At 43.0% G+C, this 22672-nt stretch overlaps 1 protein-coding gene across 3 annotated transcripts in view; it reads left to right on the top strand.

Annotated features, from left to right (window-relative positions):
* The first annotated feature begins 3901 nt into the window (after window positions 1–3901).
* Window positions 3902–22672, top strand: part of PDPN (podoplanin) — a 42290-nt gene continuing 23519 nt past the window's right edge. For 2 of the 3 annotated variants that reach the window (XM_020973515.2, XM_020973508.2), the window contains exon 1: window positions 3903–4271. In XM_020973515.2, coding sequence (XP_020829174.1) covers window positions 4208–4271 — 64 coding nt within the window. In that variant the 5' untranslated portion in view covers window positions 3903–4207. Of the gene's footprint in view, window positions 4272–22672 lie in introns of all 3 variants that reach the window. The other variant, XM_020973497.2, reaches the window with a different exon arrangement.

Here is a 22672-nt window from a genome sequence, read left to right as displayed (position 1 = left end):
CATTGACAGAAAGAGAACCGTATTGACAAAATCACTAAATGTTGAAGTGAGTACCTACTTACCAGGGTTGTCGCAAAACTCAAATGAGATAATAATGGACATGAAACCCAGGGTCCAAGGCTCCCCTTATCCAAGATTCTGGTGTCATATGAACCAGATTAAATCCTGGGCAATGATTCAAAAGGTCAGTTTGTCTCTGGCTTCTTGTCCCTGCTCAGAGTTTACTCCCAAGGAATTTCCAAAACGGTTTGCGTCTAGGTTTCCACAGACGTCGGCAGTAAGAGCCTCATCTCTCATCCAAGCATGCAAGATAACAAATGGGCACGAGTGTAGGACAGCCTTTATCTTTACAAATCCACAGAGAATGCCAAAGATTGAAACGATTCACAGAAGCCCAATAAGTATATATGGAAAGCTCCTGAGGTGCTTGTGATAGCTACCTACCTGCTACAGAATTTGGTGAAAATTTGGTGACACTATGGTGAAAACCTTCTTTCCCATGCATTCCTTCTCAGACTAGCAGGGCCATTCTGTGACATAGACTCTCTCTGGGAGGCAAACCCATTCTGGGACTGCTGAACACACAATCCTCTTCCCCTCAGACTCATATTGTTCAAATAAACCCTCTGCAACAGCCAGGGATAAAAAGGTCCCACCACCACCCTTCCCCACTCCACCCCCCAAGTTATGACTTGAACCTTTACTGCTTTTCCTCCAGGTTCAGGAAGGAAGGAAGGAAATGAGCATTTGTTAAGTATCTACTATGTGCCAGGTGCTGTGCTAAGTGATTTACAAATATTATCTCATTTGATCCTCACAACGATCCTGGGAGGCAGGTTCTGTTATTCTCCTCAATATACAGTTGAAGAAACTGAGGCCAAAAGAGGTTAAGTGACTTGCCCAGGGTCACACAGCTAGTAAAGTGTCTGAGATCAGATTGGAACTCAGGGTTCTTGACCCCAGGCCTATTTCTCCAATAGTCACGTTACTTTCATCCCTGAACACTTATAAGATAACCCCGGGCTAGCCCTGCTTAAAGGATCTTGCAGCTCTGGCTAGAAGGATAGATGCTGGGAATCCATTGCCTGGAAAATCAAAGAACGTATCCCCTTCTCACCAGAAGTTGAGGCTCAGATAGACTATTCAGAAAGTCTCCTCTCAGGTGGGTGGTCTTTGCCACGTGCTTTTATAGAAACTACCTTCGCAGGGACTGCTTCTATCTTCTGAGCTTGGAAAGTCTGGTCTCAAAAAAAAAAATTTAAAAAAAATTAAAGAAAGTCTGATCTCCAGCCTCTGACCTAATAACAATAACAATGGCAATAATAGCTAGCATTGAAATCAGGCTTTCTGTGTGATCTCATTTGGTCTTTAACAACCTGTGAGGTAAATGTGATTCTTATATGCCCATTTTACAGATGAGGAAACTGAAGCAGAGAGAGGGGATGTGACTTGCCCAGGGTCACACAGCTAGCCACTATCTGCTTCCATCCCCAATGCTATCCACTAGGCCACCTAACTGTCTTTCCTAGCTGCCCTTGTTGCCATCATGAGATTTTTCTCAATATTCTTATTGATGAGGGGCAGCTAGGTGGTGCAGTGGATAGAGCATCGGTCCTGGAGTCAGGAGGACCTGAGTTCAAATCTGGATTCAGACACATGATACTCACTAACTGTGTGACCCTGGGCAAGTCACTTAACCCTGACTGCCTTGCCAAAAAAAAAAATTCTTATTGATGATCTGGGGTAAATTAGCTTAGCTGCCCTTCAGTCTGACCTATGAATAGGGAAATGGAAGGGAGAGGAGGAGTGGCTGAACCTGGGATTAAACCAGTCTAGGGAACTCCCAGGTGGGAAATCTCCTTCTACCGATGCAGGTTGGCACCTTGCCTAGAGTCAGATTGCTATCTGAGCACTGAGAGGATGAATGCCTTGTTGGGGCCACACAGGAGGTGTGAGAGGCAAGACTTGAGCCCAGATCTTTAGTCTATGCCATGGAGAAGAAAAGAAAAAAAAGGGGAGCAAAGTGATTGGGTCTGTCTCCTCTCTTATAGGTCAGCAGAGAGAGGTGCTTATGTTGCCCACAATTTTCCTTAGGATCCCAGCAAACCAGTCATTTTAGAAGCAGCCCTGATCCCTAAAACCCAATTGGGTGATGCCTCTGTCCTTCCCACAATGCCCATTATCTTGTAAACAGGCAAGGCTTCGTACCCTGTCAGGGTGAGGGTTGTCCATCCAATGCCCCAAAGGCTCGCCACCCAGGAAGCTCATCCAGTGGATGGAGGTATTCTCTAGATTGGCTGGGAATTCTGCTGGCCCCCCCCCCACAGGCACACAGCTCTTTACAAACTTTCAAGCTCCCTATCAATGTCAGTTACTATCTAGTCCAATCCCCTCAATTTTGCAGAGAAGGAAACTGAGGCAGCAGGATGTGGTAGAAAGAGTACTAATTCTGGATTCCAGGGATGTGGGTTCAACTCCTGCTTCTGATGTTTACTACTTGTGTGACCTTGTGCCAGTTTCATAACCTCTCTGAGCCTCACTTTCCTCACCTGTAAGATGAAGGGGTTGGATTATATAAGCTTGGACATCCCTCTAGGTTTAGGCTCCTATGAGGCTCAGAAAGGAAAAATGACTTGCCCATAGTAATAAAGGCAGTAAGTATATCCTGTTTCCCCTTTATTTCTTCTTTTTTTCTTTTCTTTGGTCATGTACAATCATATACCCCGTGTCTGCCCCATCCCCTGCAATTTTGATGCTCTCATTTGCTGCCTTCTCTCTCTCTGATAACTTCTAGCAAATCTGCTCTCAGGAAAGGCTCTGCTATAAGTCATTTACACCTTAGTATGAATTTTGGTTCACATGCAAGCCAAGCCCCCATCCCCACCCTTTGTCAGTTAAGGATGTCTTATAATAGGAATTGTAGAATCTCAAAGTAGAAAGACCACTGCACTTTAGGATTTGCACTGCCCATCAGTAGGACAAAGGAGGCTGACCACTCTTTGAAAGCTCTGGCCATTATAGAACCCAGGAGTTTTTCGGAGCTCTTCAGAGCTGACTCTTAGAAACAGTTCATGCCAGAACTCAGCTATTCCTGAATCCAGACAAATACTCATTTAGCAGGGTAAGAGTCTGGCAGTTTGCCCATAAGCCCACCCAAATGCTTAGAGCAAACAACTCAAATTTTTTTTTAAAGAAGCTCTAAAATACATATGAAATTTACCAGCAAAAGCAATGCCAGGTTTTGAAATTGTGTTCACAGGATCACAGTCCTTAGAGGTCACATCTAGTAGGTCCTTCTCATTTTGCAAATGAGGAAACTGAGGTTTAGAGAGGGTCAGAAACTTACCAAAAGTCACATAGGGAACAAGTATTAGAGATGCGAGGTGAACCAGTACTCTTCGTCCACACCCACCAGCCCATCCACGTCCACGGTAGCATTCTTTCATCCAAAAGCCAGGCCCTCACTCTTCTACGTAATTGGAAAAGCCAGAACAGCCTTCATTCTTCATCTGTAAAAATGAAGGGTTTTTTTTTTGGGGGGGGCACCAGACCTCTGATATCATTGCTATAGTCCAAATCGCTCTACCAACCCTTAGCCTTCGAAAGCCGAGGAGAGGTAGTTAATTATAATCATAATCATAATCATAATGATGATGATGATGATGATGATGATGATGATGATAAAACAAGTGCTTCCCCTAGCCCACACGACCTTTCCTGACACCCCTAGACAAATCAAAACAAATCCTCCCAAATCTAAGGGCCCTAGGCTCACTTCAGACCCACGCAGTGCAGCTGCAGCCCTGTAACTTTAAACCTGCTCTGAGCTCATAGTTTTCCACACTGGCCAAACAGAAGAGAGGGCGGTCCCAGTGTTCTTCCCTCCCGGAGACCACCTTATGCATCACTGCTCCCTCCCCTCGCTGGAAAGAAGCTCTGCGCCGCTTGCTGACTGGAACTTTTCTTTAGAAAGTTTGGTCCCCAGTTCGGATCTGCCTTCGCTCTCTCGTTTTCTCTCTGTGGGAGGCAGAGACCCACCCATCAGGGGAATCCTCAGAGGCTGGACGCTCTCTGACTCCCCCCCATTCTTGCCTTCCCTCCCCCTCAGCTGGTAGGATTTGGACTAATCCGAGCTGGAGACGAGGCCAGTTTGCGGTTCTCCTGAAAGAAAGCATCCCCCTGGCCTGCACTATTCAGGCAGAAGAAGATGTGGCACTTTCAAATCCTGCTACTGGTCTTAGGGAGCTCGCCCCTCTGGGTGATCACAGAAGGTAAGGGTCTGATATGGCCAGGCGCTCAGAAGCAGAGACTTGCCTTACTGAGGGGGAATTGTTTGTGTCTGGCTGTTTGGAGCCGCGCTTGTGATCGATGCGGAGCTGGAGGAGGGAATGTTTAAGGGTCTGAACACTTTAAGGTGGAGGAAGAAGAGCCTGGGGTCAGGGAGAACCTCATTCCTGCGTGAGAAGGTTGCTAGAACCTTACAAAGGCTTTGAATCCTCGGAGTGCCTGGCAGAAGAGATAGCTGGGAACGGTGAGTGGGTGGGCTGAGGGTAGCCTTGGAGGAGCATCTCTTCAGGCAGCCTTGTGTGACCTCCTCTGTTGGGTGAACAAAACGGTTCAGAATCTGATAATAAGATGGTGGCCTCCTCATCGACCCAGGCATCCTAGCTCTTCCACGAGGCAGAGACTGGAAGATAAACAGCCCCATTAATAATGATAGGGTTGGAGAGAGGGAGGTTAGATTGGAGCCAGAATTCATCCAGGTACCAGAGATCAGTCTAATTTCTTCTGGCTTTGGGCAGGCTTTACCTTCTCTGAGTTCATGAATTTGAAGTCAGAGGAGACAGGTTCAAATTTTACCATTGCTATTTATTACCTGTGCAACTATGAGCCAGTCACTTCATTTCTCTGGGCCTTGGTCTCCTCATCTGGAAAATGGACGAGTTAAACCAAATGGTCTCTGAGATCTTTCCAGCTTCTTGTCTGTGATTGGGGCATCTTCTCAGGGTCCTCCAGATTTCTCACCATACCTGAGATAGTCTGTGGAGTTAGCCATGGGATTGCTAGAAGGCCTCTTTCACTGTATAACAACAACAACAACAACAACAACAACAATAATAATAATAATAATTATTATTATTATTATTATTATTATTATTATGAAAGGAGGAAACTCCTCTTGAGTGTGGGGAACTTGAGGGGCAAGGAGGGATATAGAAAAGTCAGGGGCAGTATCTATACTGGCAGAGCAAAGGGAAGAGTTGAGGTAATTATCCACATAATTAAGGTTAAAAAATTATTTCAGGGAAAAAGAGAGTTGCTCTGGGACTTCATTTTATCCAAGCTGGTTGTCTTCAGTGACTGAATAATCATATAATTGTTCAACCACATTGCTGTACTTAGAGTCAGTCAGCTGATGATGGCTGTGTGTGTCTGGTGGGGGGTACCTGTGGAGTGGGGAGGATGGTGTCTTGATATTAAATGAGAAGTATCAGGGCCTGTAGACAGTGCAAGAAAAGCCTCCATTTCAAATCTAGCTCTGGACACATATTAACAAATCACTTCATTTCTCTGACTCAGTTTCTTCATCTGTTAAGTGAGGGGTTAGCTACCCAGTGGTCTAGAAGAGCCCTTCCCACTTCTAAAAGTAGGAAATGCTCTTGAACAGAAGAACAGACCATCCAGGTCAGCCAGTTATTCCAGAAGCATTTTTAAGCCCTACTAAGCCCTGGAGGTAAGAAGAAAGGCCAAAAGCAGTCCCTGTTCTCAAGAAGCTCGAAGCCTCTTTCCAGGGAGAGATTTGTTTGGGGTCTTCTCTTGTCATCATGATCCTTTGTCTCTTCCTTTCTCTCCCCTTCATTCCTTTGGCTTAACACCCAGCACTGATAAAGTATTTTGTAAACCTTAAAAGGAATTTAGAAAAGTCTATTACTACGAATACCTCTTTTTCTTCTAATCTCATCAAGGGCGCCCCAGGAGCAGTCCTGGGGCAGTAGCAATATCAGTTCAAGGTTTATACAGCACTTTACAAAGGTTATCTCTCGTGATCCTCAACATAACCCTTTAAGGGAGATGCTATTGTTATCCCCATTTTACAGATGGGGAAACTGAGGCACAGAGCTATGAAATGACTCGTTCAGGGTCATAAAGCTAGCATTTGAACTCAGAGTTCCTCCTGGCTCCAAGTCTAGCATTCTTTCCACTGAGTCACCCACCAAGTTGTTCTCCTGCTATTATTACTTTATGTTTAATGTAGACTATCGAGCAGATGACTAAAACGATTGCTTTTTATGATTGAATAAAAGTGTTGAGAAGCCAGGTGATGGTCTGGCAAGAGAACCAGATCTGGAGCTACAGGACCTGAGTTCAAATCTCAGCTTGAGATTTGGGTAACTTGAGGCTTGGGTAACGTTAGACAAATCCCTTCCCCTCTCTGGGCCTCAGTTACCCTACCTGAAAAAATGAAGGGATCGGCTTCAAGGGCTTCTAAGATCCCACCTAGCTAAGGCCCTGCTGGGGTGTGGGTTCATGGAGAGGCAATGCGCTCGAGGTATAGAGCACTGGTCCTGGAGTCAGGAAGATCTGAGTTCAAATGTTGCTTCAGACGCTTCCTAGCTGCTGTGTGACACTACTGTTAAGAAACTTAATCTCTGTCTGCCTCAGTTTCTTCAACTGTAAAATAGGGATAATAATGGCACCCAACTCTCAGGGTTGTTGTGAGGATCAAATGAGATAATATTTGTAAAGTGCTTAGCACAGTGCCTGGCACATAGTAGGCGCTTTATAAATGTTTATTCTGCACTGCTCCCCCCACCCCCCACATAAAGCACTGTACATACATGGATCATTTGATCCTCCCAACAAGCCATGAGGTAGGAATTGTAGATATTGTCATTCTGTTTTGCTGATGAAGTGATAGAGGCTCAGAGATGTGTGATTTGCTCATGGTCCTACATCAAATAAATATTAGAGGCAGAATTTGAACCCAGGTCTTCCTGAGTCTGAGTCCAGCACTCAATACATGATATTGAACTTGTTACTCTGATTACATATTGAAGAGATCGAGAAGTGACATGCCTAGTATCACTTATCAAGTGGGTGTCAGAGGCAGAATTTGAATCCAGATCTTTCTTATGCCAAATCTAGTCCTCTATTACACAAAAATTTATTCCCCTTGTTTTACAGATAAGGAAACTGAGGCTTGGCGGGAGAAAGTGACTTGCCCAAGGTCACAGGGCTGGTGGGGTAGAGCTGGGACTCCAATCCAGGCCTCCTGACCACCCCCAGCCCCTGAGTCCCAGTGTTCTTTCCATCAGCTGCTCTACGGAGAGACAGGAAGCTCATTCATCCACTTTTAGAAAACAGACAGAACACTAGAGGCAGTCACCCTGCTGGGCAGGCTGGGTGGGCAGGGGTGGGGGATGACCTGGCCTCGCCTTCACTTCACTAATTCTGTGCAAGGACAAAAATACCTCCACTTCAGAAAATTGCACCCAGCACTGTGTTCTCAGGCTGCTCAGTTCAAAGAGAGTGTGTCTGACCAACCCTCTTTGGAGGTGCCACATGACTGACTTTGGAGGCACTATTTTTAGGGGCCCTTGCTTCCCCCAGAACACATACCATTCTCTATTTCAATTATATCTCTTTTTTGGAGGCAAAATGTGCAAATTAGACTGTTCAGTGCTCCCTAGACGAGGGATGTGTAGGTGGCACCCAAATTAACTGACATTCGAGGCTCCACCGAGGAAGGGGAGGGAGAGACATCCTCTGTTCTTTACTGGGGAAAGAGCTAGCTGTAATCATGGGAGACCAGGGAGTAGATAGCAAAATTGTAACTCCAAAGTGGTGTTCAGTCTGGTCTTCTCATAAACAACCCCTCAGCCTTCTTCCTCCCAACCGGCAGCACTCAGCTGCTAAAGAAAGAAACGTGAGGAGACTAATAGAGAATGTTCAGGTCTGCTCAGCTGCTGGGCTGGGAAGTGGGGGATTGTCCTGGAAGAATGCAGGAGCCAACCTGAATATGGGTGAATGACTCTATTGATCAAAACTATTATGGGAAGAACCTCGGCTTAGGAGAACATTGATGATGAATCTCATTATGCCTCTCCTGCATCCTCATCCACCCTAGGGCAACTTCCTGGTCTAGTTTTGTGAGGTCCAGGGACCTTGTGTTACCACACCGTATGTGAGCAGATTCAGAGCAGGAGGACTCTCCCCAAATGATTGGCTTATTGCCAGGTCTCCTGTTTTTCTCCAAATCTTCGGGGCCCCACCCTGACCTTGAACTGAAGATCTCAGGCAGACTGCAGGGCTCTGGAGTAGGCTAACTTATTTCAGCAGATTCTGCAGTTCTTTGCAGAAAATGCACATGTGTTTTCTAGTATTTGTCCACCCAGGATTAATCATCGCTGTAAATCCATTTCCCTGTGATTTCCCCCCAGACCTTGCCAATAGTGCGTTCCACCCTGGCCCTTGGGCTCCTTCCGTGAGCTCTGCGTTCCAAGTCCAGTCCTAGCAGATGTGTTAGGTATGAATGTAGGCCCTTCCTGCAGCAGGCCTCCCGGTCTTCCTTGGATATCAGAAGCCAAACCTCTGGTCCAAATGGGACATTCCACAGAATTGGCGAGAGGAGGAAATAAAATAGGAGAAAAGGGGCCTAACGTACATGGAAGCTAAGTCTGGGAATGGTCAATATTGCTTAACAGAGAGGGACTGATTTATCTGTGATTACTCCTTCTTCCTTTGTTGCATAATAATATCACTAGCTAACATTTATATAGTGCTTTGAAGTTGTAAAACATATCACAAGTATTATTTCACTTGATTTTTCACAACAACCCTGGGAGGTGGGTGCTGTTATCTCCCCCATTTTACAGATGAGGAAAGTGAGACAGACAGCTGTTAAGTTACTTGAACCAGGGTCAGATAGCCAATAACTGTCTGAGGCTGGATTTGAACCTGGGTCTTTCTGACTCCAGGTCTAATACTCTATCCACTACTATCCTTTCAGTTGTTCAGTTGTTTTTCAGTTGTGTCCAACTCTTTGTGACCCCATTTGGGGTTTTCTTGGCAAAGATACTGGAGTGGTCTGCTTTTTCCTTCTCCAGTTCCTTTTACAGGTGAGGAAACTGAGGCAAACAGGGTGAAGTGACTTGCCCAAGGTCACACAGCTAGGAAGTGTCTGAGGCCAGATTTGAGCTCGGGAAGATGAGTCTTCCTGACTCTAGGCCTGACACTCTATCCACTGCACCACCTAGCTGTCTACCACATCACATAGCTGCCTCATCTTTCCCTAGAGCAGAAGGGATGTGAGAAACATAGTATCTCATCAATAACTTCTGTATCAATGCCTCCCAAGGACCCAGAAGCCTGCTATTAAGATGGAGAAGTATTCCTGATTCTCCTTGAGGAGAAAACAGTCCTAAACTAACCTCTGCAAAGCAGTTCACAAACATTTTCTTTTCTTTCTTTTTTATTTTTTAAGTAGCATTTTATTTTTTCCAATTCCATGTAAAGATAGTTTTCAACATTCATTCTTATAAGATTTTGAGTTCCAAATTTTTCTCCCTCTCCTTTCCCTTCCCCAAGATAGCAAGCAATCTGATATAGGTTGTACATGTGTAATCATGTTAAACATATTTCCACAATTAATCAATTTTCACAAACACTTTCCAACTAGACCTTCACAACGACCCTTTGAGATAGGGACCATGGTTATCACATCCATTTAACAGATGAGAATCAGAAAGGCTAAGTGACTCACCTAAGACCGTACAACAATTGTATATAAGAGATGGGATTTGAACCCAGGTACTCTTGACTCAGTGGTCTCCGTCTCTAGGTTAAGCTCTGTAAAACTCTACTTTAAGCCCCGGGTTCTTAAACTGGGGTCCATGGATAGATTTCAGGTAGTCCATGAACTTGGATGGGAAAAAAAGACATCTTTATTTTCACTAACCACTAACTGTAATTTAACATTTCCTTCAATTACAAATTTTTTAAAAATCCCAATCTGAGAAGCGGACTATTGGCCTCCCCAGGACTGCCAAGGTCAAGAAGCTGTCCTTTAAGCAAACTCAGTGAATAAAATCCAGATTTCTGCACAAGATAACTAGAGGGAAAGGGGATGGGTAGATCATTGGACCACAGATCTGGAGCCAGATGGCTCCTTCAACATCACCTAGTTTTCAACTGCTTCATTTTACAGATGGGGAAACTGAGGTGCATTAAGGGACAGTGCCCTGCCTGGGTCACACAGACAATATGCACAAGAGGCAGGATTTAAACCCAGGTCATTTGACTTCAGAGACAGTGCTCTCTTTTCACTGTATGATGCTAGGTAGGAAGTGTGTATATATGTATGGATATGTGTTGCATATGTGTACATATGTGTACTATGTTGTACAAGTATATGTGTATTATATGTACGTGTGTGTATGTATGTATGTATACAGGGTCATGAAGAGTCAACCACAACTGAAAAATGACAAATGGAAAAAAAAAAGAACTGAATGTGGTGTAGTAGATAGAGTATTAGAGTATAGTAGATTAGAGTATTAGTTTAAATCCAGCCTCAAACATTTATTGACTGTCTGACTCTGGGGCAACTCACTTAATATCAGTATGCCTCAGTTTCCTTTTTATCCCCAGGAGCTAGCCCAGCCCCTTGTACACAGTAGGTACTTAACAAATGCTTGTTAGATTGGATCAGGTCTTCCTGGAATTGGAACACACCTAATTGTGTAAACCAAGGTTCACTTGTAATCTCCATGCCCTTTTTTGTTATCCTCTTAGCAGGAGAAGAGTGGACTTGGACGTTACATTCCACTGATTCATCTCGGAATATTTCTCATATTTGTGCACTCCAGCTCCTGCATGCTGGCATGCCAGGTTATAACTCATTGTGGGGGAGGGAGTGCCCAGGGAGAGGGTAGAGAAGATGTCCGATGATCTCAACTGCTGTTGTCCAGACTCCCTCCCAGCCCCTACTCATCTCCAACATACTTGACAGTCTGTAAATGGTTGCTTCATCAGGGTCCTCCGAGGGAGCCATGGCTGTTCCTCAACGACCTCTCAAGAATCCCATTACAACAGTTCACAACAGTTTACAACAGTTTACAGGACCTCAGATCAGGAGGTGGAAGGGACCTCAAAGGCCATCCTATCCCATTATCTCATTTTGCAGATATGGAAAATCTTGCTCCAAATCCAGTGCCTTTTCCACTGGCCCAGTTCTGTTTGAAGTAGACAACGCATTTACAGATGTCCCCCAGCTCGTGGGACCTCATGCTTCTAAATATTTCTGAAATCCTAAAGTGGTTGTTTAGTCATTTTTCAGTCATATTCCACTCTTAATGACTGCATTTGGGGTTTTCTTGGCAAAGGTACTGGAGTGGTGAGTGGTTTGCCATTTCCGTCTGCAGCTCATTTAACAGATGAGGAAACTGAGGCAAATAGGGTTAAGTGACTTGCCCAGGGTCACATAGCTAATAAGTATCTGGGGCTGGATTTGAACTCAGGTATTCCTGACTCCAGGTTCAATGTTCTATCCACTGAACCACCTAGCTGCCCTGAAATCCTAAAATCATATATCTAATTTTATCCTTCCTATGATAACCAGGGGAAGCTTGGTACAGTATAGTGAGTACTGGGCATGAAACTGGGAAATCCTGGGATCAAATCCTGCCTGCTGCTACTTATTAGCTATGTGACCCTGGGCAAGTCCCTTAAACTCTCAGAGCCTCAGACAACTTCATATCTGCCTTGGTACAGGGAGTTTCTACACTAGAAACTTCCTAGACCAGGGGTTGGGGAATCTGTGACCTCAAGGCCACATGTGGCCCACTAGGTCCTCAAGTGTGGCCCTTTGACTGAATCTAAACTTCAAGAACAAATCCCAGGCTAAACCTCCTTAGTTCGTTCAATAATGTCCCACATAGCATTCCTAAGACGATCATTCCAGTACAACTCTCTTCCTTCATTTTGCAAAGGAAGTACAATTCATGGCAGAGCCATCCCCCAGCCAAAGAAAACAACAACAGTAATAAACAAGACAGTTAGGTATCACATTGGATAGAGTGGATAGAGCCTGGAGATCTGAGTTCAAATGCAGCCTCAGACACTTACCAGCTGTGTAATAATGGGCAAGTCACTTGATGGTCATGTGGTGTAATGGCTAGAGTGCTGACCTGGAAATTGGGGCGATCTGGATTCGAAACCCATCTCGGACATATATTAGCTGTGTGACCCTGGGCAAGTCACTGCCTCCTCTGGGGCTCAGTTTCCTTATCTATACAACTGGACTGGTGGCTGGAGTAGGTGATTTCTGAGATCTTTTCCAAGTCTAAATCTATGTAAATTGGAACTGGCCTCCATTTGCCTTAATTTCCCCAATTGTAAAATGGGGATAATAATGGCACTTACCTCCCAGGGTTGTGGTAAGGATCAAATGAAATCATAATTGAGAAATGCTTGGCACATAATAAGCACTACATAAATGTTAGCTATTACTAGTATTAATAATAATAAGAAGAAATTATTACAGCAGTACTAACAGCATCTAACCTAGCTCACAGCGCAGGTTTGGCTACTGGCCAAGCTCAGCCCAGGGACCCACCATAACATTCTGAACATTCCAAACCACCTTCATCCTCCTGCTTTTACAGCCAGGCTGTCTGCAGGCTAGCTTGTTGGAAAGTAAGATCAGATCAAAGAGGGCTTTACTTTGCCTTCTTGTAAGACCCGGTACTTGCTCTGCCAAAGTACCTGTGAAGGAATTACTGAAACACAAGGAATTTTGGCTTCTATTCAACTTTCTCAAAGTTGATATGGCCCAGGAATGGGGAGGGTGTGTTGCAATGGAAAGAGCTCTGAATTTGGAGTCAGAGACCGAGGTTTAAATGGCTCTGCAACTTATGATTTAGGTGAACTTGAGCAAGTCACTTCTCCCTGGGCCTTACTTTCCTCCTCTGTAAAATATGAGCCAATGCTGTCATAGAGCAGTTCAGAGAGCTACTGTGGCATTAAATGAGAGAGGTAACAGTGTCCAGAACAAAGGAGCACAAAGTCCCCTTGTTTTCTCCCTTCACTAGATCATATTCAATTGTTGTGTTCAGTTCTAGGTGCCATGTTTTAATAAAGACATTGATAAATTGGAGAATGTGCAGAGGAAGGCAGGCAGGAATGGTGAAAGGCTTCATTCAGCTTCATGCCATAGGAGGATTAGTTGAAGGGATTGGAGAGGAGAAGAGAATGTATAGGGAGGACTTGACTGCTGTCTTCAAGTGTCTGAGGGGCTACCGTGGGCAAGAGGGAATAGGCTTTTTCTTCTTGGCCCCAGAGGGCAGAATTAGATGTAAAAGATGAAAGTTTTAGAGAAGCATATTTATGCTTGACATCAGCAAAAACTGGCCAACGCTTAGGGCTTCCTTGAAGTGGAATGGGCTGCTTCGGGAGGTGGTGGGTTCCCCCTCCTCGGGAGGTCTTTGAGCAGAGCCTGGATTAGCACTTACCTTGTATATTACGGCCTCTGAGGTCCCTTCCACCTGAAAATTCCGTGGATTAAAATGGTGACTAGAAGAAAGATACCATGCTGGTGATCTAAAGTCACAAGGTGTTGGAGCTTATCAAGTCAAGACAAATTCTGAGCCTCTAAGGTCTCATTTTTAGCCAGGTATTTTCCAATCCTCACCTTACACATTTTTAAAAATCTATTTCCTAGGGTATGAGAGAATCTCAAATGACTTCCAGTAAGTCCCAGGTGACATCCTATTATCAAGGAGCAACAGGGTTTTCTCTTGTTAATGTGTGTACAATCAGGCAAAGTAGCAGGTAAAAAAAATCACCCAAGTGTCAAAATGAGACTCGGCTGTCAACAGAACAATCTCCTATGTTTCTTGCCTGGTGGGAACATAATTTCTAACTCAGGTGCTCGCCCAAACCCTAGAAATTCTCATTGAAATTCTGCCATTGTCATGGCCTACTTCCTTCAGTTAGAAGTAGTATAGTTCCACGGGAAGGCCATTGATTGGAGAGTCCAGAGACCTGAATCCATTCTCAACTCTGTGGTAGAAACTTTAGGGCCTCAGTTTCCTTCTTTGTCAAACAAAGGAGTGGGGGGAGATTTGTTAATGTCTAAAGTCCCTTCCAGCTCTAACATTCTATGTTTTAAGAACATGAGACTTAAGTGTGTTATAGTGGAATGTTCTCTTAACCTAAGAACATTAATCCTGCTGATTGTACACATAGCTCACTTATGGAGGGGGTCTCCATACGCCCTAAGTTCGGCTCAGCTTGTTGGTACCATCATGTGTCCCAAAGTGGAATTAGCTGGCTCAGGAGGTAGTTGGCTGTTCCTTGGAGGAGTGACTGACCACTTGGCAGGGATATTCTAAAGGGAATTCTTGGTCAGGGAAGGGCTGTGCAAGAAGACATTGGAGCTCCCTTCCCATTCTGAGATTCTTGAATTCTAAGTAACCTGCCCAAGGTCACTCAGCTAGTAGGTAGCAGAACTGAGATACTCAATGAATAATTTAATTTAAATCAAATCTCTTATTCTTTGGTACCACCTGACACATGTCTTTTTTATTCTTTGATATGTCCTAGTTTCAGCTGTAAGCATTCAATTTTCCCTTTGTTTCCCAAGTGAGGCAACAGATAGTTTAGGAATCTCATAGAATCATACATCTAAAGCTGGGAAGGACCTTCAAGGTCATCTATTCCAACCCCTTCATTTTATAGATGGGAAAACTGAAGCCTAGAGAGATTAAGGAACTTAACCAAAGTCACACAGAGGTGGGATTCAAACACAGGTCCCCTGACTGCAAATCTAGTGCTCTTTGACACTGTACCCCATTGCCCTCCCTCTGACGCAGGAGAACCCACTGACTTCCCATAGGAAACACTTCTCAGCCATGGAATCAAGTTAATTTCGGTTTTCTCATCCATAAAATGAGAATAATCAGTATTTATGAAGTATTCATCGTGAGCACCATAGTAGGTACTGAGGATACAGTGACAAAATGAGATAAATAATAGCTAACACTTACATAATAGTTTAAGGTTTACAAAGTGCTTTACATATGTTATCTCCTTTAATCCTTTTATTTACCCTCTGAGGTAGATGCTTTTATTTTTACAGATGGAGAAACCAAGGATTAGAGGCTAAGTGGCCTACTCAGGGTCACTCAGTCCTTGCCCTCAATAAGTTTACATTTTATTGGGAGAAACATGTACGTACAGAGATAGAAACAAAATAAATAACAATTTGGAGACAATTTGGAGGTTGAGGGCACTGGAAACTGGGGTGTTGGAAGCAGGAGAGACTTATTATAGAAAACAGTGCTTGGGTTAAATTTTGAGGGAAACTAGGGATTATAATAATAGCAGTAATGATAATGGAGGCAGCTAGATGGCTCAGAAAGACCTGAGTTCAAATACAGCTTCAGACACTTACTAGCTGTGTGACCCTGGGCAAGTCTCTTAACCTCTGTTTGCCTAATCCACTGGAGAAGGAAATGGCAAACCACTCCAATATCTTTGCCAAGAAAACCCCACACAGGATCATGAAGAGCTGGAAATGACTGAACAAAAACAAAATAATAATAATAATAGTTAACAGAGTATTTTATCACCTGCAAAATATTTTACATGTGTCATTTCATTTGAGCCACACAATAACCTGGGGAGATAGGTATTGTTATCCCCCCATTTTACAAATAAGGAAACTGAGGCTGAGAGAAATATAGTGACTATCCCAAGGTCATACAGCTAGAAAAGATTTTAACTCAGGTCTCCCCAACTGCAGAGGCAGGTAGGTGATTCAGTAGATAGAGTGCTAGGCCTGAGGGAGTCAGGAAGATCTGAATTCAAATCGGCCCTCAGATATCTACTAGCTGTGTGACCCTGGGCAAATCACTTAATCTCTGTTTGTCTTAATCCACTGGAGAAGGAAATGGCAAACCACTCCAGTATCTTTGCCAAGAAAACCTCACAGACAATATTGATGAGCTATGGTTCATGGGGTCATGGGGGGTCAGACATGACTGAACAATAACAACAACCTTCCAACGGCAAGTCCAACGCTCCATCTAGAGGACCACTCAGATGAGGATGAGGATGCTGATAATACTATTACTATTGTATTGTATTAGTAATTACAGTGGTACTATTACTATTGTATTAGTAATTACAATAGTACTATTACTATTGTATTAGTAGTAATAATAGCATTGTATTAGTTATTATAGTAATACTATTACTATTATATTAGTAATAATAATATATTAATAATACTAATAATAGTATATTAATAATACTAATAATAATAGAATTTGGAGTATCTACCTCACATGTCCCTGAGAGGTTCAAAAGAAGATAGTGAATATAAAACAAAGGTGAAAAAGTTAATCCTACACTTGAAAAAATGTCTTTAACAAAAAAAAGTCGATGGAATTGTTCTCAGAATGCATTCATTGGCGGCTTCCTTCATGGTTGCCTCCAGCTCTGGATCCTTACAAGAAACCTGACCAAATCCAAACATGCAGATTCTAGAAAGACCAGAGACAAGCCCAGTAGTGGGTGATGTTTGCCTCACCTGGACCCCTTGGCTCTGACATGGCGTCAATTGAATTTCCTGAAAAAGGCATACATGGGAGCAATGTACAACATGCTGTCAAGTCTCATTGCTTGACTGAGCTCTTGGACAGTTGATGAACTTGACACAATGTGTGGGCACATTGCTTCCTATTACCAGTCAAACAGCTGGGCAAGAAAGCTAATCTCCAGATGTGAAGGGGCTCTCCTTTCATTCAGAGTCAAGGGTGCTCCAAGTTGGAAGGGACCTCAAAAGCCAGATAATTGGATCTGTATCTGCCTGAAGGAGAGTCCCTTTTATGACAAATCCAACAAAGTAGTCATCCAGCCTCTGCTTGAGACCTCCAATGAGGGAGAAACTAAAGCCAGAGGACTTGGGTTCAAGTCCTGGCTTTGTCACTTATCACCTGCATGACCTTGGGCAAGTTACTTCACACCAATTACCTCATCTGCAGAAAGAACAGCTTGGCTTAGATGACCTGCCGTCTTGCTCCAAATCTATGTTCCTCCAGGTCAAAGACTTCCCAGGGAAACTCATTCTCCTCTGAGACAGCATTCATTGTAAGGAAGTTTTTCTTTCTATCAAGCCTAATTTTGCTGCTTGGTTCCTGGTTCTGCCTTTCAAGGCCAGATAGGACAGGCTGATTCCCTCTTTCGTGTGACAGCCCTCTAAAGAACTGAAGGCAGCTACCCATTTTCCCTTGAGCCTGCTCCTTTCCAAACCAAACATTTTAATGTCCTTCAGTTGAAATGAACTAGACATCCTTCACCATCCTTTGTGCCTTTCTCTGGATGATTTTAGACTCATCTGTTAAAGGGACCCTATAGGTCATCTAGTCCCAACCCCCAGAGTAACTGAGAGTGAATGGGGTGGGGGTGGGGTAGAAGTTATGATATCATTAACCACTAAAATATCAAATTCAGGGGGGACACAAGAGGAGACAAAGCATGTGGTTGGTTTGGTGCTTGGTGAATTTGAGGTGACAGCATAATAGATCCCAGACAGATGCATCAAGATCATAGGCTTTTACACATGGGGAAGTTGAGGCCCAGAAAGGTAGAGTTACTTGCCCAAGGTCACACAGCAGAATGAGAATTTGAATCTAGGTCCTGTGATTTCAAAGCCAGCACTTTTCCTATGGCTCTCTCTACCTTTTATCAGTGTCCTTCCTAAAATGTGGTACCCAGAATTAAACACAGTATTTCAGGTGTGACCTGACCAAGACCAGGGTCCTGCTTTCTCATCATTGTTTGTTAAGCTGATTCTGGGGAAGTAACCCAGTCAACCCTCACTTACTCATACTCTTCAAGGAGCAGTGTCAAAGGAGAGAGATCAAAAACAATCCAAATTATGACAGGAGGGATTCTCAACCTTTTTGAATATGACAGCCTCTTTTTAAACATCAACAGATTTCACATATCTCCACATGGTAATATCTGTTGCATTAGCAAACCTGGGCAGTCTACCAGTGCCATGCCAGGAAACTGAATGACTTCCATTTGAATTGTCTTAGGAAGATTCTGAAAATCTGGCAAGATAAAGTACCAGACACTGAGTCCTCTCTTGAGCTGAATTGCCAAGCATTCAAACTCTGTGGCAAAAAGTGCAACTCTCATAGGCTGGCCATGTTGTCTGAATGTTAAATGTAGGTTTGCCTAAAAGACTGTTTTATGGAGAAATTACACAAAGCAAACACTCACACAGAGGTCAGAAGAAGCAATACAAGGATGCTTTCAAGGTCTCTCTGAAGAGCTTTGGAATCAAATGTGAGATGTGGAAGATGCTATCGCAGAACCGCCTAGCATGGTGTGCCCACATCAAAGAAGGTGCTGTACTCTCTTAGTAAAGCAGAATTGCAGGAGCTCAAAAGAAATGTGAGCTGTCCAAATTTAGAGACATCCCCACTCTAAATGTTCATGTGGACTATTTGTGCCCGATCTGTGGTAGAGCCTTCTGAGCTAGTATTGATCTGATCAGCCACAGTTGGACATACTGTACCTTGACCCCGACATAATGCTGTCATTTTGATCCTCTTCAAGCACGAAGGACAACTACTACCAACATTCTGATCCTCTTCAAGTATAAAGGATGGACAACAACAGTATCCATCAACATCAAATTATTATTATTATTTATTAGTTAAGAAAATACATCATAAGAACATGGCGTAGTATATAGAGTTTGGGTACTTGGGGTCATAAAGACCTGAGTTAAAATCTGGCCTTGCTACTGTCCAGCTATAGGTCCATGAGTGAATCACTTCATCTCCGTAAGCCTTAGTTTCTTCATCTGGAAGATGAGAATGTTAGCCACCATACAAGACTGTTATGAGGCTCAAATGAGATAAGATATATACAGCATTTTGTGAACCTTAAAGAACTATATACATGATATCTATAAAAATAATATTGATGATAATAACAATTGCTATGATGTTTATTTTTAAAAATGCGTAATGGTTGTATGGCTTAGTAGTAGAAAGAATATAGGACTTGGAGCCAGGAAGACCCGAGATTGAATCTGGCATTTGCAACTCTCTAGCTGTGTGACCATGGGCAAATCGCTCAAACTCTCTATGCCTCAGTTAACTCATCTGAAAAATGGGGATGCTACCTGTACTATCTACCTCTTAGGGCTGTTGTGGGGCTCAAATGAGATATGTGTAAAGAGCTTTGCCATCTTTAGAGTTCCATAAATGTCTTGTTATTATTGTTATCATGACAAAGCTATGAATTCAATAATGATCGAAATGAATTTGTATTTTATTTATTACAGTAGCATCAACATACATTTCAAAACTAAGAATTGGTTCCTGCATGAGGCATATTGTCTACTCAGTCTACATAAGGGCCATTTACTAAATAAAGATCAAAATGAAGTTCTTGGCACTATATACATTGGTAGACTCCTTGAAATACCTCCTCAGCAGCCCACAGGTGGGCAACCACTACCCTTGGGTTAGACTGCATATCTTTTGAGGCTCCTTCCAACTCTGAAATGCTATGAATCTATGAATGCAATGTACTGTGTGATTTGTGGGAACAGCAAGTTTACTTGGGCTAAAATCAAAACAAATTTGCATTCCCAGAACATCCATAAAACTGTTAGCCAGCCCAGGGCTAAATTTTCCATGGATAATCCCCAAAGTCCATTGTCTCCATGTTCCTCTTTGGAAGTTGCCTGTATTAACCATAGAAGTACTTTTGATTCATGTGGTCATTTACCCAGAATCTACTGAAAGACTGTAAAGGTGAAGCCTGAGCCCCATCCAGAGCCATTAGCAACCACAATCCTGGGTCTGGAGACAGTGGTCAGCCTAGTAGCCATGATCAGGGAAGGGCATTCCTCGTACCAAGACTCTAGGGGACTCCAAGTCAACCCATCAGAGAGCAATGACTGACCCCTGTGGTGTGGCTGGTCCAGCCCATGAGTTAGAGTCAAGGGTGCAGGAACTTGATATTTAGAACCAAGTCTTAAGTTTCCCAACTTTTGATGGAAACCTACTCAATAGCAAATAAGTGAGCCTTGTCCATAATAATTTTGTCCATGATAATTTTGGATTGAGTGAATGGAGATGAAAGTCTAATTGAGGGTAAAGAACCATAGAGTGGGTGGTCCCAGAGAGTCAAGGAGCTCCTGGAACTATGAAAGCTCACTTCTTGATATGATTTAGAAAGCCTTTCAATTCAACAGTCAGCAAGGACGGGTTATGTGCTAAGCAAATAAAATAGTCCTATTCCTGAAGTGTGTCACATTCTACTGGGAGGAAACAATGTTTACAGAGATAAGTCAATACAAAAGTGTATATGCAAAGTAAAACCAAAGTAATTTCAGAGATCAAAGACTGAGAGGCTTAGGAAGAGCCTGCTGAAGGAGGTACTATTTGAACTAAGCCTTGAAAAGAGCTAAAGACTCCAAGAGATTGAGGTGAAGAGAGAGAATGTGTGCAATGGGAAATGAAATGTCGTGTATGGCAAATAGCAGAGAGGCCATTTTGCCTTCTTTAATTTGTTAGCTGTGTTAACGAGGCATGACATAGCAAATTAACATGGCAAGGATAAGTATTTTAGGGAAAGAAGTTGTACAGTGTTCCTCTGGGGCTTTTAACATTTTGTGAATATTCCTGCAGAACTCTAGTCCTGAGAAAAGTAGTGGGTTCTTTATCATTGGAAATCTTCAAGCAAAGGCTAACTGGTGAGCTCTAATTTTTTTTTAATGAAGCATCTCTATTAGTAAAATAAAATTGAACATGGATTCTTAATAGGTGTATATTTATTTTAAATTAAATATATATGTAGTCTTGGGGAGGGAGGTGGGAAGGGAGGGGGAGAAAAATTTAAAACTCAAAAGCTTATGAAAGTGATTGTTGATAAATCAAAATAAATTAATTTTAAAAATTCAAATATATATATACTGTACAAATATGCATTATATACTTTAGATATCCTATATTATATTATACACATATACATTATATATAATTATATACATTATAAAACTTTCACAAAAAATAGAAATTTTTAAAAGGGTGAAATAAATATAAAATAATATTTGATCTTGGAGGTGAGAGGGCCTGGACTTTAGGAAGGTCATTTTGACAGCTATGTGGAGGATAGATTTGAGAGGGGAAAGATTTGAGTCAGGGAGACCAAATTAAGAAGCTGTAACAATAGTCTAGGCAAGAAGTGATGAAGATCTGAACTAGGGTAATGACTCTGTGAACAGTGACAAGGAGAAAGATACCAGAGACATGAGGGTAGAAGTGACTAAGCAATAGACTGTATATGTGGAGTGAGGGTGAGTAAGGAGTTAAGGATGACACTGAGGTTGTCTAAAAGAATAACTGGAAGACTAGAAGACTGTTGGTGGCCTCAGCAACCAGGGGGGAATTTGGAAGAGGGGAGAGTTTGAGGGGAAAAATAATGTCATGAACCCTTTGATCCAGATCACAAGCCATTCACACCTGTTGATTCTGTGCAACTCACTCTGTCCCATCCAGAACAAAAAAGAGGCAGTCGGGGCTCCTACCCACGGAGTCACTACCCTCCAAGGAGTGTTGACAACTGTGTAGCCACCAGATAATCTGGCGGGGGGGGGATGGGGAAGGGCAAGGGTGGATGTTTTTACACTTGCACGCACCACGGAATTCACTTTGAAGAATACCTTAGGAATTGTACTATTTGCAATCAAATCATTCAACAAGCAATTATTAAGTGCCAGCTGCGTAAGAGAAAAGTGAAAATCTTTCCCCTCAAGAAGCCTGTATTCTACTAGAGAAGACAATGTATTTAAATATAGACAAAATAAATACAAGCTGATTTTGGGGTGGGGAGAAACTAGCATGTAGAGGCATAAGGAAAGGCCTCCTATTTGGAGACGTCCTTTGATTCCGTGTTTCTCCAACATTTAATCATGAGGGGAATGGGGAAGTTGATAAGTATTGTTTTTGTTTGTCATCTTGAAACCAGACAAACAACCAGAACAAGCCGGAGACAACCAGAAACCTTTTAAAGGAAACAAATTCGAACGAGCTATTCTATTTCATGAAAACTCTTAAGAGATGATTTCAGGGCTGTTTGATCTCTCATCTTCCCGGCCTTATTTGCTGCACTTGGACAGGCTGAAGAAGACATCAGACATTAGAAATGTTTGAGTAACCTAAAGATCACTGCCTCCTTCCGTCGATGAACACAACAGGTCCGCTTCCAGAGCTGCCAGTAAGCCTTATTACAAGGAAGATGACGTACTTAGGTTAACGCAGGGCTTAGGGTTTCCCCTCCTGTTTTGCAAGTTCAACCACAAGATGTTTAACTATTCAAAGCAGTTTCAGAATAACATCCACATTGCACAGACATAAAAACACACCCCACTGCTGTTGAGTTATGAAGCAGGGGGTCTAGCAGCAATGGGACTGGAATTCAGACACTCGCCCACATGTGGTGATCCGAAATGAGATCAGGGCCAGCTGCACAGACTTGAAAGTGGGGGTTCTGAACTTCTGGCCTATCATGGATGCCTTTGGCAGATAAGTAAAGCCTATGGCCTTTAGAATAATGCTTTATGGACTTCAAAATCATA

The sequence above is a fragment of the Phascolarctos cinereus genome, unplaced genomic scaffold (assembly GCF_003287225.1).
Source record: "Phascolarctos cinereus isolate Bilbo 61053 unplaced genomic scaffold, phaCin_HiC Scaffold_726;HRSCAF=1367, whole genome shotgun sequence".
NCBI lineage: Eukaryota > Metazoa > Chordata > Mammalia > Diprotodontia > Phascolarctidae > Phascolarctos > Phascolarctos cinereus.
Note: the sequence above shows the minus strand (reverse complement) of the source record. Positions and strands in the feature narration are given on the sequence as shown.